Genomic DNA, 22344 nt, shown 5'->3' on the forward strand with positions numbered 1-22344 from the left:
CTGGAGAAGGAGTTACTGACGTGTCCTGCAGGTCTTCCAAAATCTGTTTCCTCCCTTCAATTTAAATTTCTCACTGGCCAGTTTGTCATAAAATTCCCTGAGATGATGCACTGAAAAGCAATATATATATACATATATATATATATATATACACACACACACACACACACACACACACTCTGTATATAAATATACAGAGTCTATTCTATGCTAAAGTATATACTATTTACAGTCTTGACAGATATCTTTAATAACATTTTAATGTCTGTTTGAAATGTGAGCCATTTGAGATTCAGATGGTATTTTATCTTACCACAGCTTCCTAACATAATTACCTAAGACACTTCTCAGGAAAACCAGTATTTTGCTTTTAGAGAAATGAGAGAGAAAAGATACCAGATGCCTTGGCCAAAGAGATTTCTCAGCTCAGCAGCTAACAGCGACCCACAACCTGGGGTCCCCCTTGTTTCTGGATTTCACACAGGTGAGCCTAGGAACTGGTGATTTCTCATCTTGTTTTGATATATTAATATAATAGCTCTGTGGGTCTTTAGGTCTTATGTCACAAACCCAAGATACCCAGTGACAATGCAGCTGTCAGACCTTGTAATCTAGGTTATTTTAAAATCCTGGGAATCACAGCAAGTTCTAACCATCTCTCACTGCACTCCGCAAGTAAACAGGTCTATAAATTGGGATTCCTAAGGGCCTTTGGGAAACACTGGAGGTGTCTTGGGGTTGATGTGTGACAAGATTTGTCAGGGATAATTTCAGGCTTTGAGAACTGTATGCTGCAGATGAGAACTGAGGCCAGAAGTTGCCTATGAAGGTGGATGCATCTGATCCTCCCAGGTATGCATTGCACCCTGCTGACCTCAGCACCAAAACCACTCAGTCTGACTGCTGCTTGCCAGCAAGCAGGCCCATAAACCCCTCTGTGAGCTACATATGAAAATATTAGGACTTCTAAAAATTTCTCTGGTGATTTAAGATTTGGATAAAGAAACTATGAAGAATATGTTTAGAAAAATTCAGAAGAAAAGTTTAAAAAAAATTCCTAGAGCGCCAGTTGCTTACCAGTTTTCTGAATATTGGACTTCCTCGGTGGCTCAGACGGTAAAGCGTCTGTCTACAATGTGGGAGACCCGGGTTCGATTCCTGGGTTGGGAAGATCCCTTGGAGAAGGAAACGGCAATCCACTCCAGTACTATTGCCTGGAAAATCCCATGGACAGAGGAGCCTGGTAGGATACAGTCCATGGTGTCGCAAAGAGTCAGATATGACTGAGCGACTTCACGTTCACGTTTCTGAATATTAACAGTAAGGATTTACCCAACACAAATCTTTGAAAACTGGTCCTGTGTTTGGTAACTGAAGTAATGAAAGATCCTCTCTGCCAGTTGTTCTGGGACAGCAAGCCAAGAACTCAGACTCTTAATAAAACAGCCACTGTCACAATGGCGCTCCTGCCGTTTGTCACCTTTGACCCTTCATGTGTTGAGCACCTTGTTGATCTGCTTCACAGGTAGTTATTGCCCCTGCTGAAGGAATCCCTTACCTAGGCAGTGAAAGCCACACTAAAATTCTTATACACTCGTGCATGTCTTCATGTTTCAGTCACCTCATCTCTGTCTTGGGTAGTGTTTATAGTGGGTTCAGCCATACCTCTCCGTACTCTGTTTAAACGAATTCCCCTCAAGTCTCTCAATGTGTGTCTCCGGGCACCTTCACTGACCCACCCAGACCACAGCGGGACCTAATCAGCATTCTAGCATGGACGCTTGGGGTCAGCGCTGCAGGCCAGGGAGCTCCTAGGGAGACCCTTCAATGCACTGATGCGGGATCCCCACTGCTCAGGAAAGCGACGCTCCTTGTCTGAAATCTCAGTCAGAGGTAACACTGGAGCAGGATGGAACCTGACGGCCAGGAAACGCTGGCCGCAGGTGGCCCGCCAGCGGGGCCTCATCCTGGCACTTCCTGACTCCCTGTCCTTGGGCTTTTAAAGTCAGTGAATGGGGGCATTTCTACAGCCTAGAAAATTCACAGGATTCCTTGAAGCATAGAGCAGTGAGGGTGCCCCCTTGGCTGAGAGGTAAAGCCATCTCAGTAGCCTCTTTAAAAATGCCACTTTACGGTTTCAATGTGATTAAAGACCTAAATGTACAACCTGATACTATAAAATTCCTAGAGGAAACCATAGGCAGAACATTCTTAGGCATAAATCGCAGGAATATAATTTTTAATCCGTCTCCTAGAGTAATGAAAGTAAAAACAAAAATAAACAAATGGGACCTACTTAAACTCAAAAGCTTTTGCACAGCAAAGAAAAACCATAAAACAAAAAGACAACCCATAGAATGGGAGAAAATATTTGCAACTGACAAGGGGTTAATCTCCAAAATTTACAAAGAGTTCATGAAGCTCAATATCAAAAACAAATAACCCAATCCTCCAAAGAACACAGATGGCCAAAGGCACATGAAAAGATACTCAACATTGCTAATTATTAGAGAAATACAAAACAACAATGAGATATCACCCTACACCAGTCAGAATGACCCTCATCAAAAAGTCTATAAGCAAGCAAGGACCTACGATACAGCACATGGAAGTCTGCTCAATGTTATGTGGCAGCCTGGATGGGAGAGGAGCTTGGGGGAGAATGGATACATGTACGGCTGAGTCCTTTACTGAAACTATCACAACATAGTTAATCTGCTATATATAAAATAAGGTTTAAAAAAGGCTATAAACAGTAAATGCTGGAGAGGATGTGGAACCCGAATACACTGTTGGTGGAAACGTTAATTGGTCCAGCCACTATAGAGAACAGTATGGAGGTTCCTTGAAAAGCTAAAGAATAGATCTACCACATGGCTCCAGCAGTCCCACTCCTGGCGATGTTTCTGGAGAAAAACATGGTTCAAAATGATACATGCACCCTGAAGTTCATTGCAGCGCTGTATAAAACAGCTAGGACATGGAAGCAACTAAAACGTACATTGACAGAAGAATGGATAAAAAGACGTATATATACAGTGGAATATTACTCAACCATTAGAAAGAAAGAACGGCGCTTGCAGGAACATGGATGGACCCAGAGACTACCATACTGGATGAAGTGTCAGAGAGGACAAACGTCACACGACATCACTTGGATGTGAAATCTAAAACCATCATGCAAATGACCTTGTTTACGAAGCAGAAACAGACTCACAGACTTTGAAAACAAACTTATGGTTACCAAGGGGGAAAGTATTGGGGGGTGAAGGGCTAAATTAGGAGTTTGGGATTGACGTACACACTACATATATAAAATAAGTAAATCAACATGGACCTAGTACAGCACAGGGAACGCTACTCATTATTCTGTAATAAATGGAAGAAGACTTTGAAAAGAACATATATGTATTGAATCACTTTGTTATACACCTGAAATTGACACAACACTGTAAATCAATTATAAATATAAAATTTTTGAATAGAAATCCAAATAAATAAAAATGCCCCTCAGGACATCTCTGAACTCAGAGTGAAGACACTATCCCAGGATGCAGAGTGGGCCTGGAGGCCTGACACCCTCCTCCAGCTTACAGACTTGGGTTCAGCCCGAAGCAGCCAGTTCGGATGCAATCACACAGGGCCAGCCAATCGTCCTCATTCACCACCACAGTAAAACCTGAGTCCTTAATGCTCCCCACCAGCAACAAATCGCTGAATTATTATTTAATCACTGAATTAAATAACTCGTCATGAGGGAGGCAGCAGGGCACTTAGGAGCGCCCGTCTTCCACCACAGACTACAGATGGGACCTCAGTTGCTCAGCACACACAAGCAGGCGCCCCAGAACCAAAGGCACCTGTGCGGTTTGACCCCCCAGATGCAGGAAAACGCCAGCACGTGGGAAACCTCTTCTGGGGCCTGTCTCTCTCCTGTCTCCCTCCCGCCCAAGCCCCCGGAACCACCTGTGCATGAGGACCAGGCTCTGGGCGGGTGAGGCAGCGCCCTCTTTTCCGGCTGCTCTTCAGCCTGTGGATGTCACTGATCTCATTGGCCTGCATTTCCCGTGTTACCAGCCCCAACCTGGCCCCCTGGGAACCCAGATCTGAGAAAAAAAGAGAATGTCGCCCCTCCAGCCCCCACCCCTGAGATGAAGAGAGGAATGGTGACACCAGGGTGCCCCAGACCACACCTTACCTCTGCCTTTGAAGCTCGAAGCTTGTCCTCCCTGCTCCAGGCTGCAAGTGTCTGGGGGCCTGGCCACCCCGGCCCTCTGCCCCCTGCTTTCCTTGGTCTCTGTGCTGCTGAGGCAACTCCAGGTCAACCTTGGCTACTCGGCCTCCCGAGCAGTTTCCGGAGGGCTGGAGACCACAGAAAGTGCTACCGGGCCTGGGCCTGTGGCCTTATTCCCTCCTCCCCTCCTCCATGCCCCCGGCCTTTGTCGTGGCCACTTGTTTTCCACAGGCCTCCTTATCTGCTTGACACGTTCCAGGCCAACTGCATTTCTTATCACAGCAAAACCTGAGTCCCCAGTACTCCCCACCCACAACAAGAATCATTTAATTAAACAATTCATCACGATAGAGATAGCAGCTTAGGACAGCCCATCTCCCACCACTGACTATTGACAGGAGCTCGGCTTCTAAGCAGACACCATTAAGCACCTCAGAATCCAACGTGCCAAGCGAAACATGCGTCGTGTGGTCTGACCCTGAAAGTGAGGGTCATCTCCCCATCCCCACGAGTGATCTGTTTTATGCTCAGCAGACTCCTCGCCAATGCAGGGTCACCTTGGCTCCACTTTTAGGCAGTGGCCTGCTTCTCAGTGGTGGTCAGGCCTCCCCACACCCCCCACTCTCGGTCAGACCCTGGCATCTGATCTCGTGTCGGTCTTTATGGTGGTGTTCACACAAAGGAGCCTTGTCGTGCTTGGCTAGGGGCTGTGTCTGGGCACAGAGCAGCAGTCTGAGAACTCCCCAAACACTTGAACCTCCCAGAAGGGCTTGGCCACCACAGAAACTGCTGGTGATGAGGAAGGGGATTGCCACACACACCCAATAGTTCATTTCTTATTACAAGAAGGGAGGAACATTTCCATTTTTCAGCTATGGAAACAGGCTTACAGAAGAAGGTCGAGTAACTTGGGCAGAATCACAATAAGTTCCACGTGGGTTTAACAGGAGTCTGGGCCTGTAATATTCACTACAGCTGAGCTCTCAGTACCTCCCAGAGCTGTTCCCCCTCCACCTTGCTGGGCCTCTAACTAGACCTATAAATGTTCCAGGGGCCTGCTCCTCGGGGGTGAGGGGGACCACTGTCCTGGCCCCTCCATGCCCACCGCTGCTCCACTCCAGCCTCATCCCTTGCTCAGGGACCAGTGTGATGCCCAGCACGTTTCTTGCCAGGCTCTGTGCTGCAGCCTCTTCCTCTGCTTTGCACAAGGCCTGCAGAGCAGCCTACCAGCTCCCAGGCCTGCTGCCTTTTAACTCTGGCCTTGGGTTCTGTTTAGTCTTCTCCCCACAACCCTTCACAAACTTGCCAGAGTGACCTGGACGGAGCCCTTCCCTCCTCCACACCCTTGTCCTCAGTAGCCCCTGCCCAGAATACTGTCTTCTGCCTGCCTGTACCACCCGCACCAGTCTTGTCCATTAAAGCCCCAGCTCAGAAAACTTTCCCAGGAAGACTACTCAGATTTGCCGCCAAGTGAAAACATACCCTTTTCCTCTGATTCGCACAGCACTTTATATCTCTGCTTGACAAGTTATTTTTTATTCTTAAGTATGAGCCTACCCCCCTAAAGAACTTTAAAAACAAGGCCTTTGCATTCAGAGCTGAGACAGGAATCCCAACTTTGTGACTTACCAACTAATGGGGGCGATGGAGTCGGCCTCAAATCCTCGGAGAAGGTCCTCAGGTTAGCTGTGTAAGTCACCTGGCCAGCCGTGGGACACTCAGGAGGCAGATAGTGCCCGCTCTGCTCCAGACCTCCTCTTCCTGGTTTCAGCAAAGCTACCCACCTCCACTCCTCTGAGCCTGCCTGGCTTCAGCAGCAATCAGGCTAAGCAGGCACTCCTGTGGTGGGCGGGGCTCTCCCCGTGGTGGGCGGGGCTCTCTCCTTGGAGGCAGACATCCCAGGGGGCCCATCAACCAGGAAAGGGTGCCTCAGATGGGCAGACCTCATGCTGCCACTCTGTCCTCACTCGGGAGTCCAGACCTACTCAAAGGTCCTTCCAAGGGGCAGGAGCTGCTGGCCTCCGGTGGGGTTAGGCAAGGAGACTCCCATCTGCCCCCACAAGTTGAAGATGAGGAAGCTTGTTTATGATTCCCTGGCTTGTTTCTTTGCCCCCTTAGGGAAAGTTGGTCAATTGTGTCTGACGCTTTGTGACCCCACGGACTGTAGCCCACGAGGCTCTTCTGTCCATGGAATTCTCCAGGCCAGAATACTGGAGTGGGTAGCCATGGGTTCCCTTCTCCAGGGGATCTTCCCAAGCCAGGGACCGAACCCAGGTCTCCTGCACTGCAGGCAGATTCTTTACCGTCTGAGCCACCAGGGAAGCCCCTTTGCCCACTTAGGCCTGTACCAAAGCTCATCTGTGCAGTGGATGGGGGCATGCCAGCAGTGAGTGCCTTGATGTCGGGGCCACAGCATGGAGACTGGGTAGAGAGCTGGGCTGGAAGGAACTGGCCCTCCCCATGGAGCACCCAGAGTCTGGGGGCTCAGGGTTCTGTTTTATGAAAGGGCCTATGGTTTTCTTATAAAATGGAAGATGCAGTTATGAATCACTTTGTCTGGCTGCTGCATGAGGATTCCCAGCTTCCTAAGGCCTGGCACTCAGATTCCTGCCAGCTGCTCCCTCAGGGGAAGCCCCTCTGCCTCTTCCAGGCTCACCAAGGGGAGAATGGAGAATACAGGGGATTCTGTAACCAGGCCCTTGCAGCCCCTGCTGGAGACAGGCACAGACCAGAACCATGGCCGAGTGATCCTGGAAGTCAGGGGTCTTCCTCCCTCTCCTCTGATCACCCCCAGAGCCAAACCTCGTGGGTACACCATGTGTGACGAATGAAAAGCAGCCCAAGGTTTTTAAATATCCCTTTCTTGTCTTTGTTCCAAATACCTATATTTTAATTTTACCTCCAAATACGTATATTTTAATTTCACCATTCCAGAATTAACACTTGATCACTTTCAGTGACTCCTTCCTAGCAAAATGCCCCTTCAGGGAGTGGCATAAGAAGAAAGAGTTGTAATTCCCTTCACATGTTTACGTATCTGCTGTGAGGACTTTAGCATACTTGGCCTACAGGGAAATGTAGTATTTTTCTGGTTAAAAAGTATAAAACTTTGAACATTGTCATTTTGGGGCAAGCTTGGGCCTTTTATTATGTATGTATTTATTTCATTGTGACTACGAAACGTCTAAAACAGACAAAAGTAGAAGAGCATCATGAATCCCTATGTTCCTATCACCCAGCTTCAACAACTATCCATAATTTGTAAATTTAAGTATCCTTTGGATTTTAAGCTCTACTCAATTCTCTCATACTTACTGTGCAGGGGGAGAGAGAAGAGATGAGCCATCTGATTATTAATTAATCTTAACACTTCTAGAAAACTTGAGCTTTGAATTCTGTAAGTTTTATGAATATCCTGCCTCTGGGCTAAAGGCTCACAGGCCCAGGCAGGGAGGAGCCTAGGGAGGCACTCTCTGCTGGGGGAAGCCTCCATCATCCCACAGCCTGGCTGGGAACTGAGACTTTCAAAGGCTAAATGTGCCCACCGTTAGACCAGCTACGATACCACTTAAGATTCCAAGTCTGAGTCCAGCTGTTACTCCTGGGAGACAGTCGGCCATATCCTGTCAACTCAAGCAGAAAAAAAGCACAGGTTCTGTTTCTGGATGATTTACTGGGTGTCCTACCAAGTTTCTCCACCAGGAGGAGCTGTGAAGTGCAGTCCAGAGCCTCTGGGTCTTTCTCAATGGAATGTGGGGCGGGATGATCAGTGACAGGCTCCATTGGGTGGGGATCCTTACTTTTGAGAGCTCGGTTGGACCAGTGGACAGTCCAGGATAGCATACTGTTGGGAAAGCACGAAGCATCTGTTCCAGTTGAGGATAACAGAAACTCCGGGGATAAAATGAAGACAACAAAAAATAGAAGAATTATTTTTAAATGCTGCTGCTTGTTGAGATCTCACCATGTGTCAGAGGGAATGGCTCCCCCCACCGCCACCGCCACCCGCCCCCCTCCGGCCCCGGAGTTGAGCTCTGTGGTCAGAGAGCGTGCTGAGAATTTTATAGATGTTATTTATTCTCTGCAGCCCTGAGGGGTTTTATCCCCACTTAATAAATAAGAAACCCAGGACTCAGCCAGATAAGCAGAACCTGCAGGGGCCACAGCTTGGACATAGCAGAGCTGGGACTCTGCAGCCAGGTCTTCTGCCTTCAAACCCTGGGCCTGTGGCTACCAAGCAATGCCTTCACTTCTGGGGTCCTCAGGAAACAAGCACCCCCACTCTGTGTCTGGGGTGCGAGTGTGCATCCAGCCAAGGCTAAGCAGAGGCACTGAGCAAACTCCAGTGTATGACCTACCATTCAGCTCCCCAGCCTCTGGCTCAAATCATGGGACTTTCACAAAGGTTGTTTAACTGGATTTTTCTCCCCTCTTCTCACCTAAGAAGCCCTTTTCTCTCCACAGTTTTGTGCAAAAATCTGGCTAAAAGAACTTGGAGCATCTGAATGGTGAATGCAGGTGGAAGTTTTAACTGCAGATAAAGGAGAAGGCAATGGCAACCCACTCCAGTACTCCTGCCTGGAAAATCCCATGGACAGAGGAGCCTGGTAGGCTTCAGTCCATGGGGTCACTAGGAGCTGGGCATGACTGAGCAACTTCACTTTCACTTTTCACTTTCATGCATTGGAGAAGGAAATGGCAACCCACTCCAGTGTTCTTGCCTGGAGAATCCCAGGGACGGGGAGCCTGGTGGGCTGCCGTCAATGGGATCGCACAGAGTTGGACACGACTGAAGCAACTTAGCAGCAGCAGCAAAGTACCAAAAAAGGTCAGCTCAGCTGAGAAGCACCCCTTCCTACCCACCACGACTTTTCATTCTAACTTGACTGCTTTCAGTCAAGACTCAGCTATCACAGGTTCCAGGTCTCCAGGCGCTGCTCACCCACCCACTGGAGAGACAGCTCCTGGGAGTAGTAATGGGTGATGACCAGGTACCCAAAAAGCTCCCGGAAAGGGGTTTCCTTCCTGTGCTCATGACCAATGATGCTCCCGGGAGCCCGATGCCCCAGGTGTCCATCCTTTGATGGACAGGGACCCTTTCACTGCCCATCCAGCCCTGGGTTTCAAGTCACTAGATTCCCACTGGTGGTGATGGTGGTCCACACATTCACTGCCATTGTTAACTCTCTCACACGTCAGTGCCAGCAGCATAGGGCTGAGATGTGTGCATGGGCTTTGGACTGAGTGTGGATCCCATCTATGTACTTACTGGCTGCGTGACCTTCAGGAGGTGAAACCCCGTAAGCCTGTTTCTTCGGCTGTGAAATGGGCATTATAATCCCAGTCTCATGGGGACCTACAGGAGACCCCAACCTGGGAAGGAAAGAGTACTTGATGGCAGTTAACCCACATGTCCCGCCCCCCACCCCCAACACCCACGCTCAAAGGAGGACCCAACCTCTCTTGATGCTCCCAGGCTTAGCTTCCTGGGGATCCAGAATCAACAGCTATTCCTCAGGATCAGCAGATGGAGGCTCTGGGTAGAGAATGCCTGGGGAATGCTGGGGAACTGAAGGTGAACTGAATTGAACGGGGAAGGAGGAAAGGAGATCATTCAAATGGTTCTTCAAAGTGATAGATGGTCCAGCAAACGGGTCAGAGGATGAAGCACTGGACGGGAGGGAAGAGACGATCTAAAGATTGGACAGAGATTCCGGGGGTCAGTGAGGTGTGAGGGGTACCTCCGCAGGATCTCAAGGCGAGGATGCAAAAGGAACTCCCAGGGTTAGGGGTGCCTTGTGTTCGGACCCTGCAGGCCGCAGCCTCTCCCCTTCCCCACCCGGCCCAGGACATCAGAAGAGGGCACAAAACACAAAGGACAGGGGACCGCCCCCAGGCTCTCACTGCAGCCAGGCAGGTTCATCTCTTGTTTATTTTTTCAAAACAAAACTAAAAATCATCACTCAAAATATTTGAGGAGAGTACTCAAGTTAAAAGCTTTTCACAGAATTTGCAGTCAGAACATCATAGACTGGTGGTCAGGAAAGAGAGCTCTGCCTCCAGCCTCCACGGCTATTCCCTTTGAGCTGCAGTCCAGGCAGTGTGGTGATCACCCCCAGTGGCTGAGGCTGGCGGCATCCACAGATCAGAGACATTCCAGTTCTCTACCCAGCTTCTGATCAGACCATCCAGCACCTCGAGGGCCCACTGGGCTCCCTCCCCCATGAGAGTCCACAAACTCTGTGAGGAAGGCAGCCGGGTCACAGCGCAAGCACTGTCCGCTGTCAGAACGAGGACAAAAGGGCAGGCGGTTCTGGCTCTGCATCTTCACGGGGAAGGGCGAACTCCCCGGGGTCAGGGGGTGGAACGCCTGTTCGGTGCCATCATCGCTCGTGTTTAATGTTGGCTTCACTCCGCTCCAGGGTGAGCCCATTGCCGCTCCGAGGGCCTTCCTTCCTGGTCCAGTCCTTCTCCGTGTAAAACTCCGCAAGCACAGGGCAGTGTTCAGAAGCCACTCCGCCCCAAGACCAGTTATCTGGAATCCAAGGGTTCGTGAGGCCTTCTCTCACTACAGCCCAGTGGCCTGGAGGCAGAGGAAAGACAGACCCAGAGGTCAGGATGGGGGGTGGGGGAGGGCCGCAAGCTGGTGGGTGGAGGCCAACAGTGTATAGTCTGCAAGCCTGGGCTCCCTGACGAGACCCCTCAGTCACCTGGCTTGCCTGTGCAAATGAACTGTCTCAGCCCACTGGATTTCCCAGACAAGTGAGGGTTTGCCAAGGAGGCGCTGAAACTACCCTGGGTCCAGGCCTCCTGCCCATTCGCATACCTCCTGGCCCCCACCCCGTCCTTACTTCGCAAACACTTGCAATCTGACCAGCAAGGATAAGTGTTCGAGACAGGGACACAGTTCCCACAAAGGTGTCCAAAGTGAAGGTCCTATTTCACAAAGCAAAGCTGCAAAGGCGGGTGGGAAAGGAGAAAGTTCTACAAAAAGGGTAAAGAAGAGAAAGTTACAGAAGTTTATGAGATAGTAAAGGTATTTTTAAAGTCAAGGTTTAGAAACACGTGAAGCTTAAGGTATGTTTAAGAAATGGGAAGAGTCACAGAAGAAAGGACAGAGCAGTTAGAAGCATGGCCATGGCCCTCAGTGAGAACTGTCCCAGATAATCAAACAGACCCAGGCCTGGGCTCTGGTGGCTTCCCTAGTGGCTGAGATGGTAACAAATCTATCTGCCTGTAATCAGGAGACCTGGGTTCAATCCCTGGGTTGGGAAGAAACCCTGGAGAAGAGAATGGCAACCCACTCCAGTATTCTTGCCTAGAGAATTCCATGGACAGAGGAGTCTGGTAGGCTATAGTCCATGGGGTCACAAAGAGTTGGACACGACTAAGCAACTAACTGTGGAAAATACTGAAAGAGATGGGAGTACCAGACCACCTGACCTGCCTCCTGAGAAATCTGTATGCAGGTCAAGAAGCAATAGTTAGAATTGGACATGGAACAACAGACTGGTTCCAAATAGGAAAAGGAGTACGTCAAGGCTGTATATTGTCACCCTGCTTATTTAACTTATATGCAGAGTACACCATGAGAAATGCTGGGCTGGAGGAAACACAAGCTGGAATCAAGATTGCCAGGAGCAATATCAATAACCTCAGATATGCAGATGATGCCACCCTTATGGCAGAAAGCTAAGAACAACTAAAGAGCCTCTTGATGAAAGTGAAAGAGGAGAGTGAAAAAGTTGACTTAAAACTCAACATTCAGAAAACTAACATCATGGCATCTGGTCCCATCACTTCATGGCAAATAGATGGGGAAGCAATGGAAACAGTGGCAGACTTTATTCTTGGGGGCTCCAAAATCACTGCAGATGGTAACTGCAACCATGAGATTAAAACACGCTTGCTCCTTGGAAGAAAAGTTATGACCAACCTAGACAGCATATTAAAAAGCAGAGAAATTACTTCGCTGTCAAAGGTCTGTATAGTCAAACTATGGTTTTTCCAGTGGTCATGTATGGATGTGAGAGTTGGACCATAAAGAAAGCTGAGCACTGAAGAATTGATGCTTTTGAAATGTGGTGCTGGAGAAGACTCTTGAGAGTCCCTTGGACTGCAAGAAGATCCAACCAGTCCATCCTAAAGGAAATCAGTCCTGAATATTCATTGGAAGGACTGATGCTGAAGCTGAAACTCCAAGATTTTGGCCACCTGATTCGAAGAACTGACTCATCTGAAAAGACCTTGATGCTGGGAATATTGAAGGCGGGAGGAGAAGGGGACAACAGAGGATGAGATGGTTGGATGGCATCACTGACTTAATGGACATGAGTTTAAGTAAACTCCAGGAGTTGGTGGTGGGCAGGGAGGCCTGGCGTGCTGCAGTCCATGGGGTCACAAAGAGTCGGACACAACTGAGCAACTGAACTGACCTGAACTAAGCAACTAACACCTTCACTTTCAGGCTTGGGTTCTGGTGTGAGTTCTGCTGCCCAGGCAACAGTCCCACAATGGGGGCCACTCCTCCCTGCACCTCGCTTTCTACAGCTGAAGAGCAAGGGACAGATGCAATGGTTTCTAACTTTCCTCCAGCCCTGTCTGCTCAAGCACTCCAGCACCACCTCCTACTGCCACCGACCTCTGTCTGGCCAGCGGTGCCTTTCTGCAAACTGCGTCTGGCCCAGTCTGATGACTGACACTCCCTCTGAGACCCACTTTCTTCATCCTTTGGATTTTCCTATGATGCAGTTCAATAGGACATTGGTGCCCAGGACTGGAGATTCTGGTCCTGAGGATCCAAGTCTTGGTGGCACGTCCTGGTGGCTGCACATCCTGGTCTCACAGTGGGACTCCAGCATTGGTACTTAAATATGTTTTTTAACATTTCTCTGAAGTATAATCTGCAACTATTTGTGTTTAGTAAGGGCTTCTCTGGTGACTCAGACGGCAAAGAATCTGCCTGCAATGCAGGAGACTGGTTCGATCCATGGGTCAGGAAGATCCCTTGGAGAAGAGAATGGCTACCCACTCCGGTATTCTTGCCTGGAAAATCACACAGACAGAGGAGCCTGGGGGGCTACAAAGAGTCGGACATGACTACAACCGATCAACTGACACTTTTCAAACTGTTGGTGCTTATCTTACTCTTCTTATCTTACATCCAAAGACCCTACTGCCGCTTCTGTATTTTTATGACTGTTTCATGACCCAAGGTCTGCTCAGCAAGTGACTGCTTTTGGGGAGTGCTTTTCAGTGCTGAGGTTACCCCCCACACCCTGGTCTGGCAGAGTCCTGCCTAAAGCACTTTGGCACCCTATAGTGATGCCAGGTGACGTGTCAGCTCACCGCCAACTGCTGCTCTGCAGGGTGCTGATGGCATGTTGGTAAATCTCGGGCCACAACACACTGCCTGAACATGACAGGGCTTGAGAAGTGTTTGCTGAAGGGCCAAGTATCCTTAAAATTAGGCTAAGTTGGGGCTTTCCTGGTGGCCAGTGGATAAGAATCCACCTGCCAATGCAAGGGACATGGGTTTGAATTCTGGTCTAGGGAGATTCCACAAGTTGTGAGGCAACTAAGCCCGTGTCCTACAACTACTGAGCCCACGCTCTAGAGCCCGTGAGCCGCACTACTGAAGCCCACGTGCCCTGCAAGAGAAAGCACTGCAATGAGGAGCCCAGGCACCATAGCCAGAGAGTGGCCCCTACTCAGCGCAGCAGAGAAAGTTCACAGCAGCGAGCAGTGCTGCCAGTCGATAACCAGGTCTGCCCGGCACACATTGGCTTTGTCCCTGATGTAGGTCAGTGAATGCCTTTTAATTAGTTTTCAGAACCCCTTCACTCTTAAAAGTGGCTCTGTGTGAATGATAATTATACAGCCACCTGAACAGTAACCTCACAAATGCCCGCAGAGGAGGGAAGGTCACTCCTGACTCTCGCTCAAACCAGACAATCGTGAACTGCCAGCTCAGACAGGTGACTCTCCCTCTGTTTCTGAACAGCACATGTGCTTTACCTGTGAAAACCTTCTTTAAGCTTTTACTGATCCAGATGTTGTCCAGAGTCTTCGAGCCTTGAGGATTCTTGGTGCTGATGTTGGTAAAGGTGTGTGCGGGGATCAGGTGGTGGAATTTTTCTTTCCTCAAGATATCATAGTCACTGCTGTCTGGCCCCTGGCCAAAATCCCCTAAAACTATCACGTCTTTTTCTCCTATAAGTGGAAGAAAGAAATTCAGAAATGTAAGAGGTGGTGGGAAGTTAACCCAACACTGACCACTACTCGTTTAAGTAGTCTGATTTGACTCTCCAGGATAAGGACTGTGGCATGGTTCTTATTCTCCCAATTCTTCTAAGTTCCTTGGGCAATATCCCCTCACCCCCATACCCCACCAACCCCCAAGCTTTCAGAGTAGGTTTGTGACACATTTGGTTAGTGTGATGTCAATATTACCTCTGTTCTGGATCATGGGTTCCGAATCTCATAGCACAAAAAGGCCCTAAGGGTCTTGCCCAGATCGTTAACAAAAGATCAACAAACATTTATTGAGCACAGAAGGAAGCCCGTGTGAAGACACAGGAAGAAGACAGTCATCGACAAGCCGAGGGGAGGCCTCAGAAGGAACCAACCCTGCCAACACCTTGATCATAGACTTTCCAGCCTTCAGGACTGTAAGAAAATAAATGCCTGTTGTTTAATCCATCCAGTCTGTGGTATTTTGTTATGGAACCCCAGCACACTAATATAGGGCAAAATACTTTAAAGTATCTTCAACATCTCTCTCAAACTCTAGTTTGATTTACAAGAGTAAGTGGGATAGTTATGAAGTATTTTCCAAAGTGAGGAGACATTCAGAAAAGGACAGTGAGACCCAGCTTGGCTCCCTGGGATTCCTGTCCACGGCCTGACCATCATTTCCTGTCTCGAAGTTCCCCTCAGGGGAGCCACCTTATCACAGGGAGAAACATTGCAAGGAAAGCTTTAAGGAAAGCAGTTCATAACCAAGGGCCAAATGCATCTGAGACACTCAACAAATCTTCATGGACTCGAATATGTGTCAATAACAAGGGCTGCTGCTGCTGCTGCTGCATCACTTCAGTCGTGTCCGACTCTGTGTGACCCCATAGACGGCAGCCCACCAGGTTCCCCTGTTCCTGGGAATCTCCAGGCAAGAACACTGGAGTGGGTTGCCATTTCCTTCTCCAATGCATGACAGTGAAAAGTGAAATGAAGTCGCTCAGCTGTGAGATTAAGAAATCTAAAGTGAAATGACACAAGCCACCAGCAGAGGGCACTCACGTTCTGCACGTGACACCGTCTCCCAGTGGGCCTGAGGGAGGGAGGGATGGAAGGAAGCCTTTCCTGCAGCCATTGTATGAGCAACAGAGACACAACAGTGACCCTCATGCTAGATCCTAACAACCCTGGCACCCAAAACAGGGCGAGCCCAACTAAGCTGGTCTTGAGAAATCAGTGCGAACTTTCAACAGGAAAGTCAACTTATGAATAATACTAATAACAACTCCTACGAGGCCAGTGTTCATGACCCTCCACTGAGTCGTCACCGTGTGCTGGGGACCTCTTGCAAGTAAGAAGCTGAGGCTCTGACCAAAGCCACCAAGCCCTCAAATCCAGGACTCTTTACAAAGAGCTAGGATGGAAGAGCCCCACACGCTTGGAACAGAGGCTGCTGCCTGGCAGACGTAAGATAAACACGCATGGAAGAAATGGTGAACAAAGCATGAGGAAACTGCACAATTAAGGTGCAACGTATTTTTTAAAAGGAATGAACAGAAAGATGCTACCTTTATTAAATTTCAAGGAAAACTTAGGAAAGGCTGAGACAAAAGGTTTCAATATAATGAGAGGTTTTCATTAGGATACAAACATGAAATATTTGAGCCAAAAAAAGACAGTTCTGGGGGTTTTCCTGGTGGCTCAGTGGTAAAGAATCCACTGGCCAATGCAAGAGACGTGGGTTCAATCCCTGGTCTGGGACGATCCCACATGCCACGGGGCAACTAAGCCTGTGTACCACAACTGTTAAGCCTATGCTCTAGAGACCAAAAGACACAGCTGATGAAGACTGCACATCCTGCAGCCTGTGCTCCACATCAAGAGGAGCCACCGCAACGAGAAGCCTTTGTCCTGCAATGAGTAGCCCCGCTCGCTGCAACTGGAGAAAGCCCGTGTGCCGCAATGAAGACTCAGCACTGACAATATATATATATATATACACACACACATACACACACTTTTTTTTTTTTTTTAAGAAAAGAAAATTCTGAACCCAGGAGAGATGCTGGTGTCAGGCATCAATAAACCCAGCTCTGTGTAACTTCGGGAATGAAAATAATGGCTTATTTTTAATTGGACTGTCCAGGTTTCTTACAACTCATCTACTTTGGTTAAAGCAGTTTGGCGATGACATGGAGACACTCCCTGCCTCTGACAACCCACAGAGGTGCAGGGCCCTAAATTCTCCCAGGAAGCTGTCTGCCAGGGTGGGCTCCACAGTTACCCACTGATTTTCTAGGAGTTAGGGCTTCCCAGGTGGCCCTAGTGGTAAATAATGTGCCTGCCAATGAAGGAGACCCAGAAGATGCAGGTTCGACCCTGGGTCAGGAAGATTCCCCCAGAGGAGGGCATGGCAATCCACTCCAGTATTCTTGCCTGGAGAATCCCACAGCCAGAGGAGCCGCCTGGCAGGCTACAGTCCCTGGGGCCGCAAAGAATCAGACACTACGGAGCACACACATTTTCCCGGAGTGAAGGGATAATATTTGGGGCTGACTTCCTCAGAGTCCTAGATATATAAAATGCCAGGGACAATAGCAGGAGCCCGGCCCCACTAGGGGTAAGTCTTACTCAGATGCCAAGCATGACCCTGCCTTGTTTGACTCTTGCTGAATTCACAGAGCAGGCCCTGGGTGGGGCGGGGGGGGGGGGTGTCTGAAAGAAGAAAATTCCATCAGTGGATGGGCCCCCCACCCTCAGCCCTCACTGACGTCAGTCAACCTGGGTGCACATTCCAGACAAAGGTGGAAAGGCCCAGAGTTTGCTAATCAAATCGACTCTGTTTGCTCTGATAGAAAGAAGCCTGTGGAATAAAGGTTCAGTCTTTGTTTGAGCCAAACTACCTCTGCTCATCGATTTACCCGAGCTGCCCCTTGGGCAGGCTGCAGCACTTCCTGATTCCTTGGCTCCGCTGTGTCACCAGTTAACAATAGGCTGAACGTTAGTTAAATGCAGAGGGACACAGGGACATGAGTCACTGTCCTTACCTGGGCATGGCAAGGCTGAGCCAGACTGTGGCTCAATAGTCCCTGGCAGCTTGAAACAATACCCTACCCAGGTCTTCTGACAAATACCTGATCCCTACCAGAATATCAGAAAAGACAGCAAGGGCCTATGGTTATCAGAGAAGTAAGGGACTGGCGCATTCCCTTCCTCTTTCCGAATAAAGCAAAAGTTTGAAATCAAGAACAACAGAAATGTCCACAGATTTAAAAGCTATCAAGACATCCTTCATAATGGGTTAGAGACTAGCCGTGGGTGAACAATCTTCCACATGGTTGCTCCTTGGATGAAGTATCTTGACTTAAACATCTTTCTGACTTTTTTTTAGCCCAAAGACTCATAATTTAAGGGGAATGCTGGTCACAGCACATCCTGGTTTGAAATGTAAGATGTACATCAATGTTCATAAGAGCATTATCCATAACAGCCAAAAGATGGAAATAACCCAAGTGTCCATTGACCGACAAATGGAATAGTATTTGGCCATAAAAATGAAAGGAAATTCTGATGTATACTATAAGCCATAAAGACATAACATAAGTGAAATAAACTGGCCACAAAGGGACAAATATTGTAAGGTTCCACTTAGATGAGATACCTAGAAAGGTCAAGTTCATAGAAACAAAGTAGAAAGGTGACTGTCAGGGTCTGGGAGGAAGGGGATTTGTGTTTAATGGGCAGAGTTTCAGTTTGGGAAGATGAAAGAGCTCTAGAGATGGATGGTGGTAATGGTTATAAAATAATGTAAATATATTTATATATACTTTAAGTTACAAGTAACTTAAAAATGGTTAAGATGGTAAGTCTCATGTCATATATATTTTACCATGATAAAACTCTTTTCAAAATGAACTATCTTTGAACTATCTCTGTAGCCAAATCTTCATAAATCACCTTGTGAGGGGCCAATTCAACAAGGGAAAAAAGGCTTAGCAAGCTAGGAAGATGGATTAAGACTCTAGAATACAGAAGAGAACTGCAGGCCTCCAGCTGTGAAACCTCACCTGGAGAACCTCAGTGCTCTGAAAAAACAAGCCAAACTGAACACACCCCAGTAAGGCAATGGCACCCCACTCCAGCACTCTGGCCTGGAAAATCCCATGGATGGAGGAGCCTGGTGGGCTTTCACTTTTATGCACTGGAGAAGGAAATGGCAACCCACTCCAGTGTTCTTGCCTGGAGAATCCCAGGGACGGGGAGCCTGGTGGGCTGCCGTTTATGGGGTCACACCAGAGTTGGACACAACTGAAGCGACTTAGCAGCAGCAGCAGCAGTCTTTACAGCTGTATCAGCTTTCAACTCTTCCTCCTTGTAAGCCACACATAGAAAATGTTTGGTATTATTGGGGGCAGAGCTGGAAAGCAGAGTCCACCTGTTTTCTGAGGTTCTGCTCTTTTCAGTGTTCTCTTAATCCCCCTGGCATGTTTTTGACTCAACTCAAGTCTGCTGAGCCCCTACCATATCCTGGGTCCTTCATCAGATGGTCACCCAGCCCTGGGCACCCTGTGAGGTTAGCACTGTCAGCCCCTGAAGAGTGGTGACCTCCCAGACATCCTACAACCATTGAAGGAGCCAAGATTCAAGTCCAGCGTTTCTGTCATTTCAGGGCTCTGTCAGCAAGATCTATAATCTACCAGGAAGGAAAGGACTTATCAGGACTTCCCCACTCCCCTCGTCACCAACTCTCTTTCACAAGAAGAGCAGGTGCACACCTTCAGGGGACACCACCATGGGAGCACACGGGGGGCAGTGGAGCCCATGATGGGGGGCACGGGGCGTCATCACTAGTTTCTCCTTCTCCCAATCCTGTCCATCAAAGAGAGGCTGAAGAGCCACAAAACCCCCACCACGGAACCCACATGCCAGACCCACAGAGACTAAGTTGTGAGCGTGCACGGGGCACTGAGCTGCCCAGGATGCAGGCGGTATGGTGGTTCCCTGTACATCCCTCAGTACGCATCGCTGCCCACGGGACAGCCAGCCTAAGGGAGGGGAGAGACGCTGGGAAGGGGCACCCCTCACCTATCCTGCAGAAGTGGGAGCCGCTAGCCCAGCCGCACAGAAAGATGGTTCCTACCTTTCAGGGTTTCCTGCAAGGTCTGTGTGAAGCTAGCCCAGCGATGGCTGTCACTGTGATTCTTGCTCAGGTTCTCACCCCCTGGGAGGGTCAGGGTCGCCAGGTGAAGGTTCACCAGCGTCAAGTCGTGACTTCCTACCTGGGCAAGGTGAAACAAAGCGCCAGACACAGGGTGAGATGCTCTTATTGCCTGCGTCCGTTACCTCCTGCCCCCACGCAGCTTTGCAAACACTGACCGTGGTAAAACTACACAGGGCAGCTCACCCCGGAGGAAGCAGGGACAGCATCGTGAGAGCTTCCTGAGGCCCCTGCAGGACCGAGACCTCTCTTGTCTATCACGGGGACCCCCTACATTGCACCCCTTTACTCCTCCTTAGGGCCTGGAAAACCACGCACGTCTAGAAATGCCAATTTTTTTTTGCTTTTTTCCCTTCTGAGCAACTATGGAGGAGGAAGAGGTGACATTAGCAGCTGGTTGTTAATGAAGACCTGGGGCTCTCCCCACAGGGCCAGCCTGTCACCCCCCACCCCTGCCAGGATTTGCAGCTGGGCCCCGCCTTGTTCTCCACCTCCCCACAAACCCACTGCTATGTGCTCCCTTCCCCGCTAGAGATCACGGTGCCTGATGCTCACTGATTTCAAACATGAAGAATGAAAGCTGGCTGAGTCCTGGTAGCACAGGCTATGCCGCCTCCTGCATCCCCAGAGCAGCGGCAGAATCGTGATGTCAGAGTCAGTCTCGAGGGCACCAAAGCAGTGCTCAGCTGCTCTGGGTTTGGCAACCCCACCCTTTTGTTATGGCAGGGGTGTGCAGAGGGCACCCCCAAGTGGGGGCTGCCAGCTTCGTCTTACAGAGGTGACCCCAGTTTGCCATCACCACCGCCCAGCCAGGAGAGCTCTCTCTGAAGCTGTAGCTCTGACCTCAAGGGAGACATCTTCAGACCATGGGCGAGGAAACCCTGCCTGGGGAGAGAAGCCACATCTCTGTCCCCACAACTTGCTTGGCCTAGGATGTGACACAAAGCACAGAAGCTCCATACCTGTCCAGGGGATCACTTCATTCAGAGGATTTGAGCCAATAATTCACAATCTGAGAGCATTTCTTAATGATCTTTAAAACTAGCCCACCTCTTCAAGACACTAGCTGGTTCTGCCTGTTGCCTTGCTTGGCCAAAGCCAGTGCAGCCACTTTACAATACAAAAGGGACCTGGGGAGGAGGGTTCAGGGGTGATAGCTGGCTGACTGATACACCAGTATCCAAAGCACAACCCACAGACACCCCGGGTTGTGTGCATGCACACGGAATGCCAGCACCTCTGCAGCTTTGCGAGTGCAGAGGCGGGAAGTGTGGGCTAGACCCCCCACCACAGTCAGCACAGCCGCCAGCTCACGGGCAGCCCCAGCCCGGAGCTGCCAGAGAGAAACTGTGCTGAGGTCTGCGGCAACTCTCTGGCTCCAGAACTGCTCTGGAGCATATAGAAGGGGGTGTCCCAGACGCCCAGCAGCTAGCTTGCTGGGCTCTGTGACAAGGGACCACTCTTGCCCGACCCTGTGACTTCTGAGGGGTAAGGCCAGCTGCTGACTTGGTGACCTGTTTTGGCTGATGCCTTTTCCTGCCTCCTGATGCCCAGTTTCTGACTGTTTGCTGTGCATGAATACTTCCCAGGGCATCCAGGGGAATCGAGAGACAGCTCAGGTCAGTCTGCTTGCTGCTCCCAACTCTGGAGAGAGAGGGCTTGTCTGGAAGTGTCAGAAGCTCCTTCTGAGCCCCTTCCAAGCCCCAGTGACCCCTGGAGGGCTCCCCTTCTCCCTAGTAAGAGAAGGGTGTCCTCAGAGCAGTTCAGCTGCCCTCTAATCCAGAGATTCCCAAACGAGCAGCTTCCTTACCCAGCACTGAGAGCACTGATGAAGTGCAGGAGGTGATTCTGGAAAACAGACATTGTGTGTGCCTGGGGCAGGGTCCAGGAAATCCTGATTTTAAGAAAATCTCTCCAGGTGATTCTGCTGCTTATCAGGTTTGGGAAGCAGCCATTTGACTTCCTTCTCACCCAGAGGTCCAAGTTACCAGAGCTATGATCTCCCCCAAATTCCTCTCCTTCCTGCTCTGGACAAGCTCCCCAGCTGAGGGAACCCCAAGTGTGTGTGCTGACCCAGCCCCGAGAGAGAATAAAACTAAGGCAAAAAGGTGGGCTTCTCTGGCTCACAGTTCAAAGTGGGCTTTTCTCCTTTTCAGAAGGAGTGGCCCCGCACAGCAATAGCAGCAATACCTTGAACCTCGCGAGGTATGGGCTGGGGCCCACCGGCTTCCCATGCCCGTTGCCGGGCGAGCTCTCCTGCCAGGCGGCATCTCTCAGCTCCACCCCGGCCGCCGTGTCCCACAGGAACCCTGCAAACCCGGCACCCTGCGGGAGAAGACGAGGTGTTAGTGTGCAGAGAGGTCTGTCTGGTGGCGTGCTCAGCCTCAAGCTGAAGAACAGCAGGCAAGGCCAGGAGGAGATAAAGGGAAAGTAGCAAACTCTACGCTGGGTCTGGGGGTGACCTGCCTGGGGGCTGTTTCTGAGACAAAAGCACATCCCCAAACCACAGCATGTTCCTCCTCCTAGTCCCCCTGACAAATTTCCCAGACCAGTAATTTCAGGGAGGTTCACACAGCTGGGGTGCCTGGGCTCTTCTCTGGCAGGGGCACATTGTGGGGGGAGACCCCAGACTAGGCACAGAATTATCTTTTTAATC

General features: G+C 49.7%; 2 protein-coding genes across 7 annotated transcripts in view; both read right to left on the reverse strand.

Moving 5' to 3' along the window:
• ANLN (anillin, actin binding protein) overlaps positions 1 to 6073 on the reverse strand; it is a 175424-nt gene extending 169351 nt beyond the window's left edge. The window contains exons 1-2 of one of the 3 annotated variants that reach the window (XM_061414132.1): positions 5864 to 6073; positions 4199 to 4362 (exon numbers count right to left, since the gene is read on the reverse strand). The gene's annotated coding sequence lies outside the window, so the exon portion shown is untranslated. Of the gene's footprint in view, positions 1 to 4198; positions 4580 to 5863 lie in introns of those variants that run through there. The other 2 variants (XM_061414130.1, XM_061414131.1) reach the window with 2 other exon arrangements.
• A 4038-nt stretch (positions 6074 to 10111) lies between these two features.
• EEPD1 (endonuclease/exonuclease/phosphatase family domain containing 1) overlaps positions 10112 to 22344 on the reverse strand; it is a 193398-nt gene continuing 181165 nt past the window's right edge. For all 4 annotated transcript variants that reach the window (XM_061414136.1, XM_061414135.1, XM_061414138.1 and 1 more), the window contains exons 5-8: positions 21879 to 22013; positions 19611 to 19749; positions 14252 to 14446; positions 10112 to 10817 (exon numbers count right to left, since the gene is read on the reverse strand). In XM_061414136.1, coding sequence (XP_061270120.1) covers positions 10618 to 10817; positions 14252 to 14446; positions 19611 to 19749; positions 21879 to 22013 — 669 coding nt within the window. In that variant the 3' untranslated portion in view covers positions 10112 to 10617. The remainder of the gene's footprint in view (positions 10818 to 14251; positions 14447 to 19610; positions 19750 to 21878; positions 22014 to 22344) is intronic.

The sequence above is a fragment of the Bos javanicus genome, chromosome 4 (genome assembly GCF_032452875.1).
Source record: "Bos javanicus breed banteng chromosome 4, ARS-OSU_banteng_1.0, whole genome shotgun sequence".
NCBI lineage: Eukaryota > Metazoa > Chordata > Mammalia > Artiodactyla > Bovidae > Bos > Bos javanicus.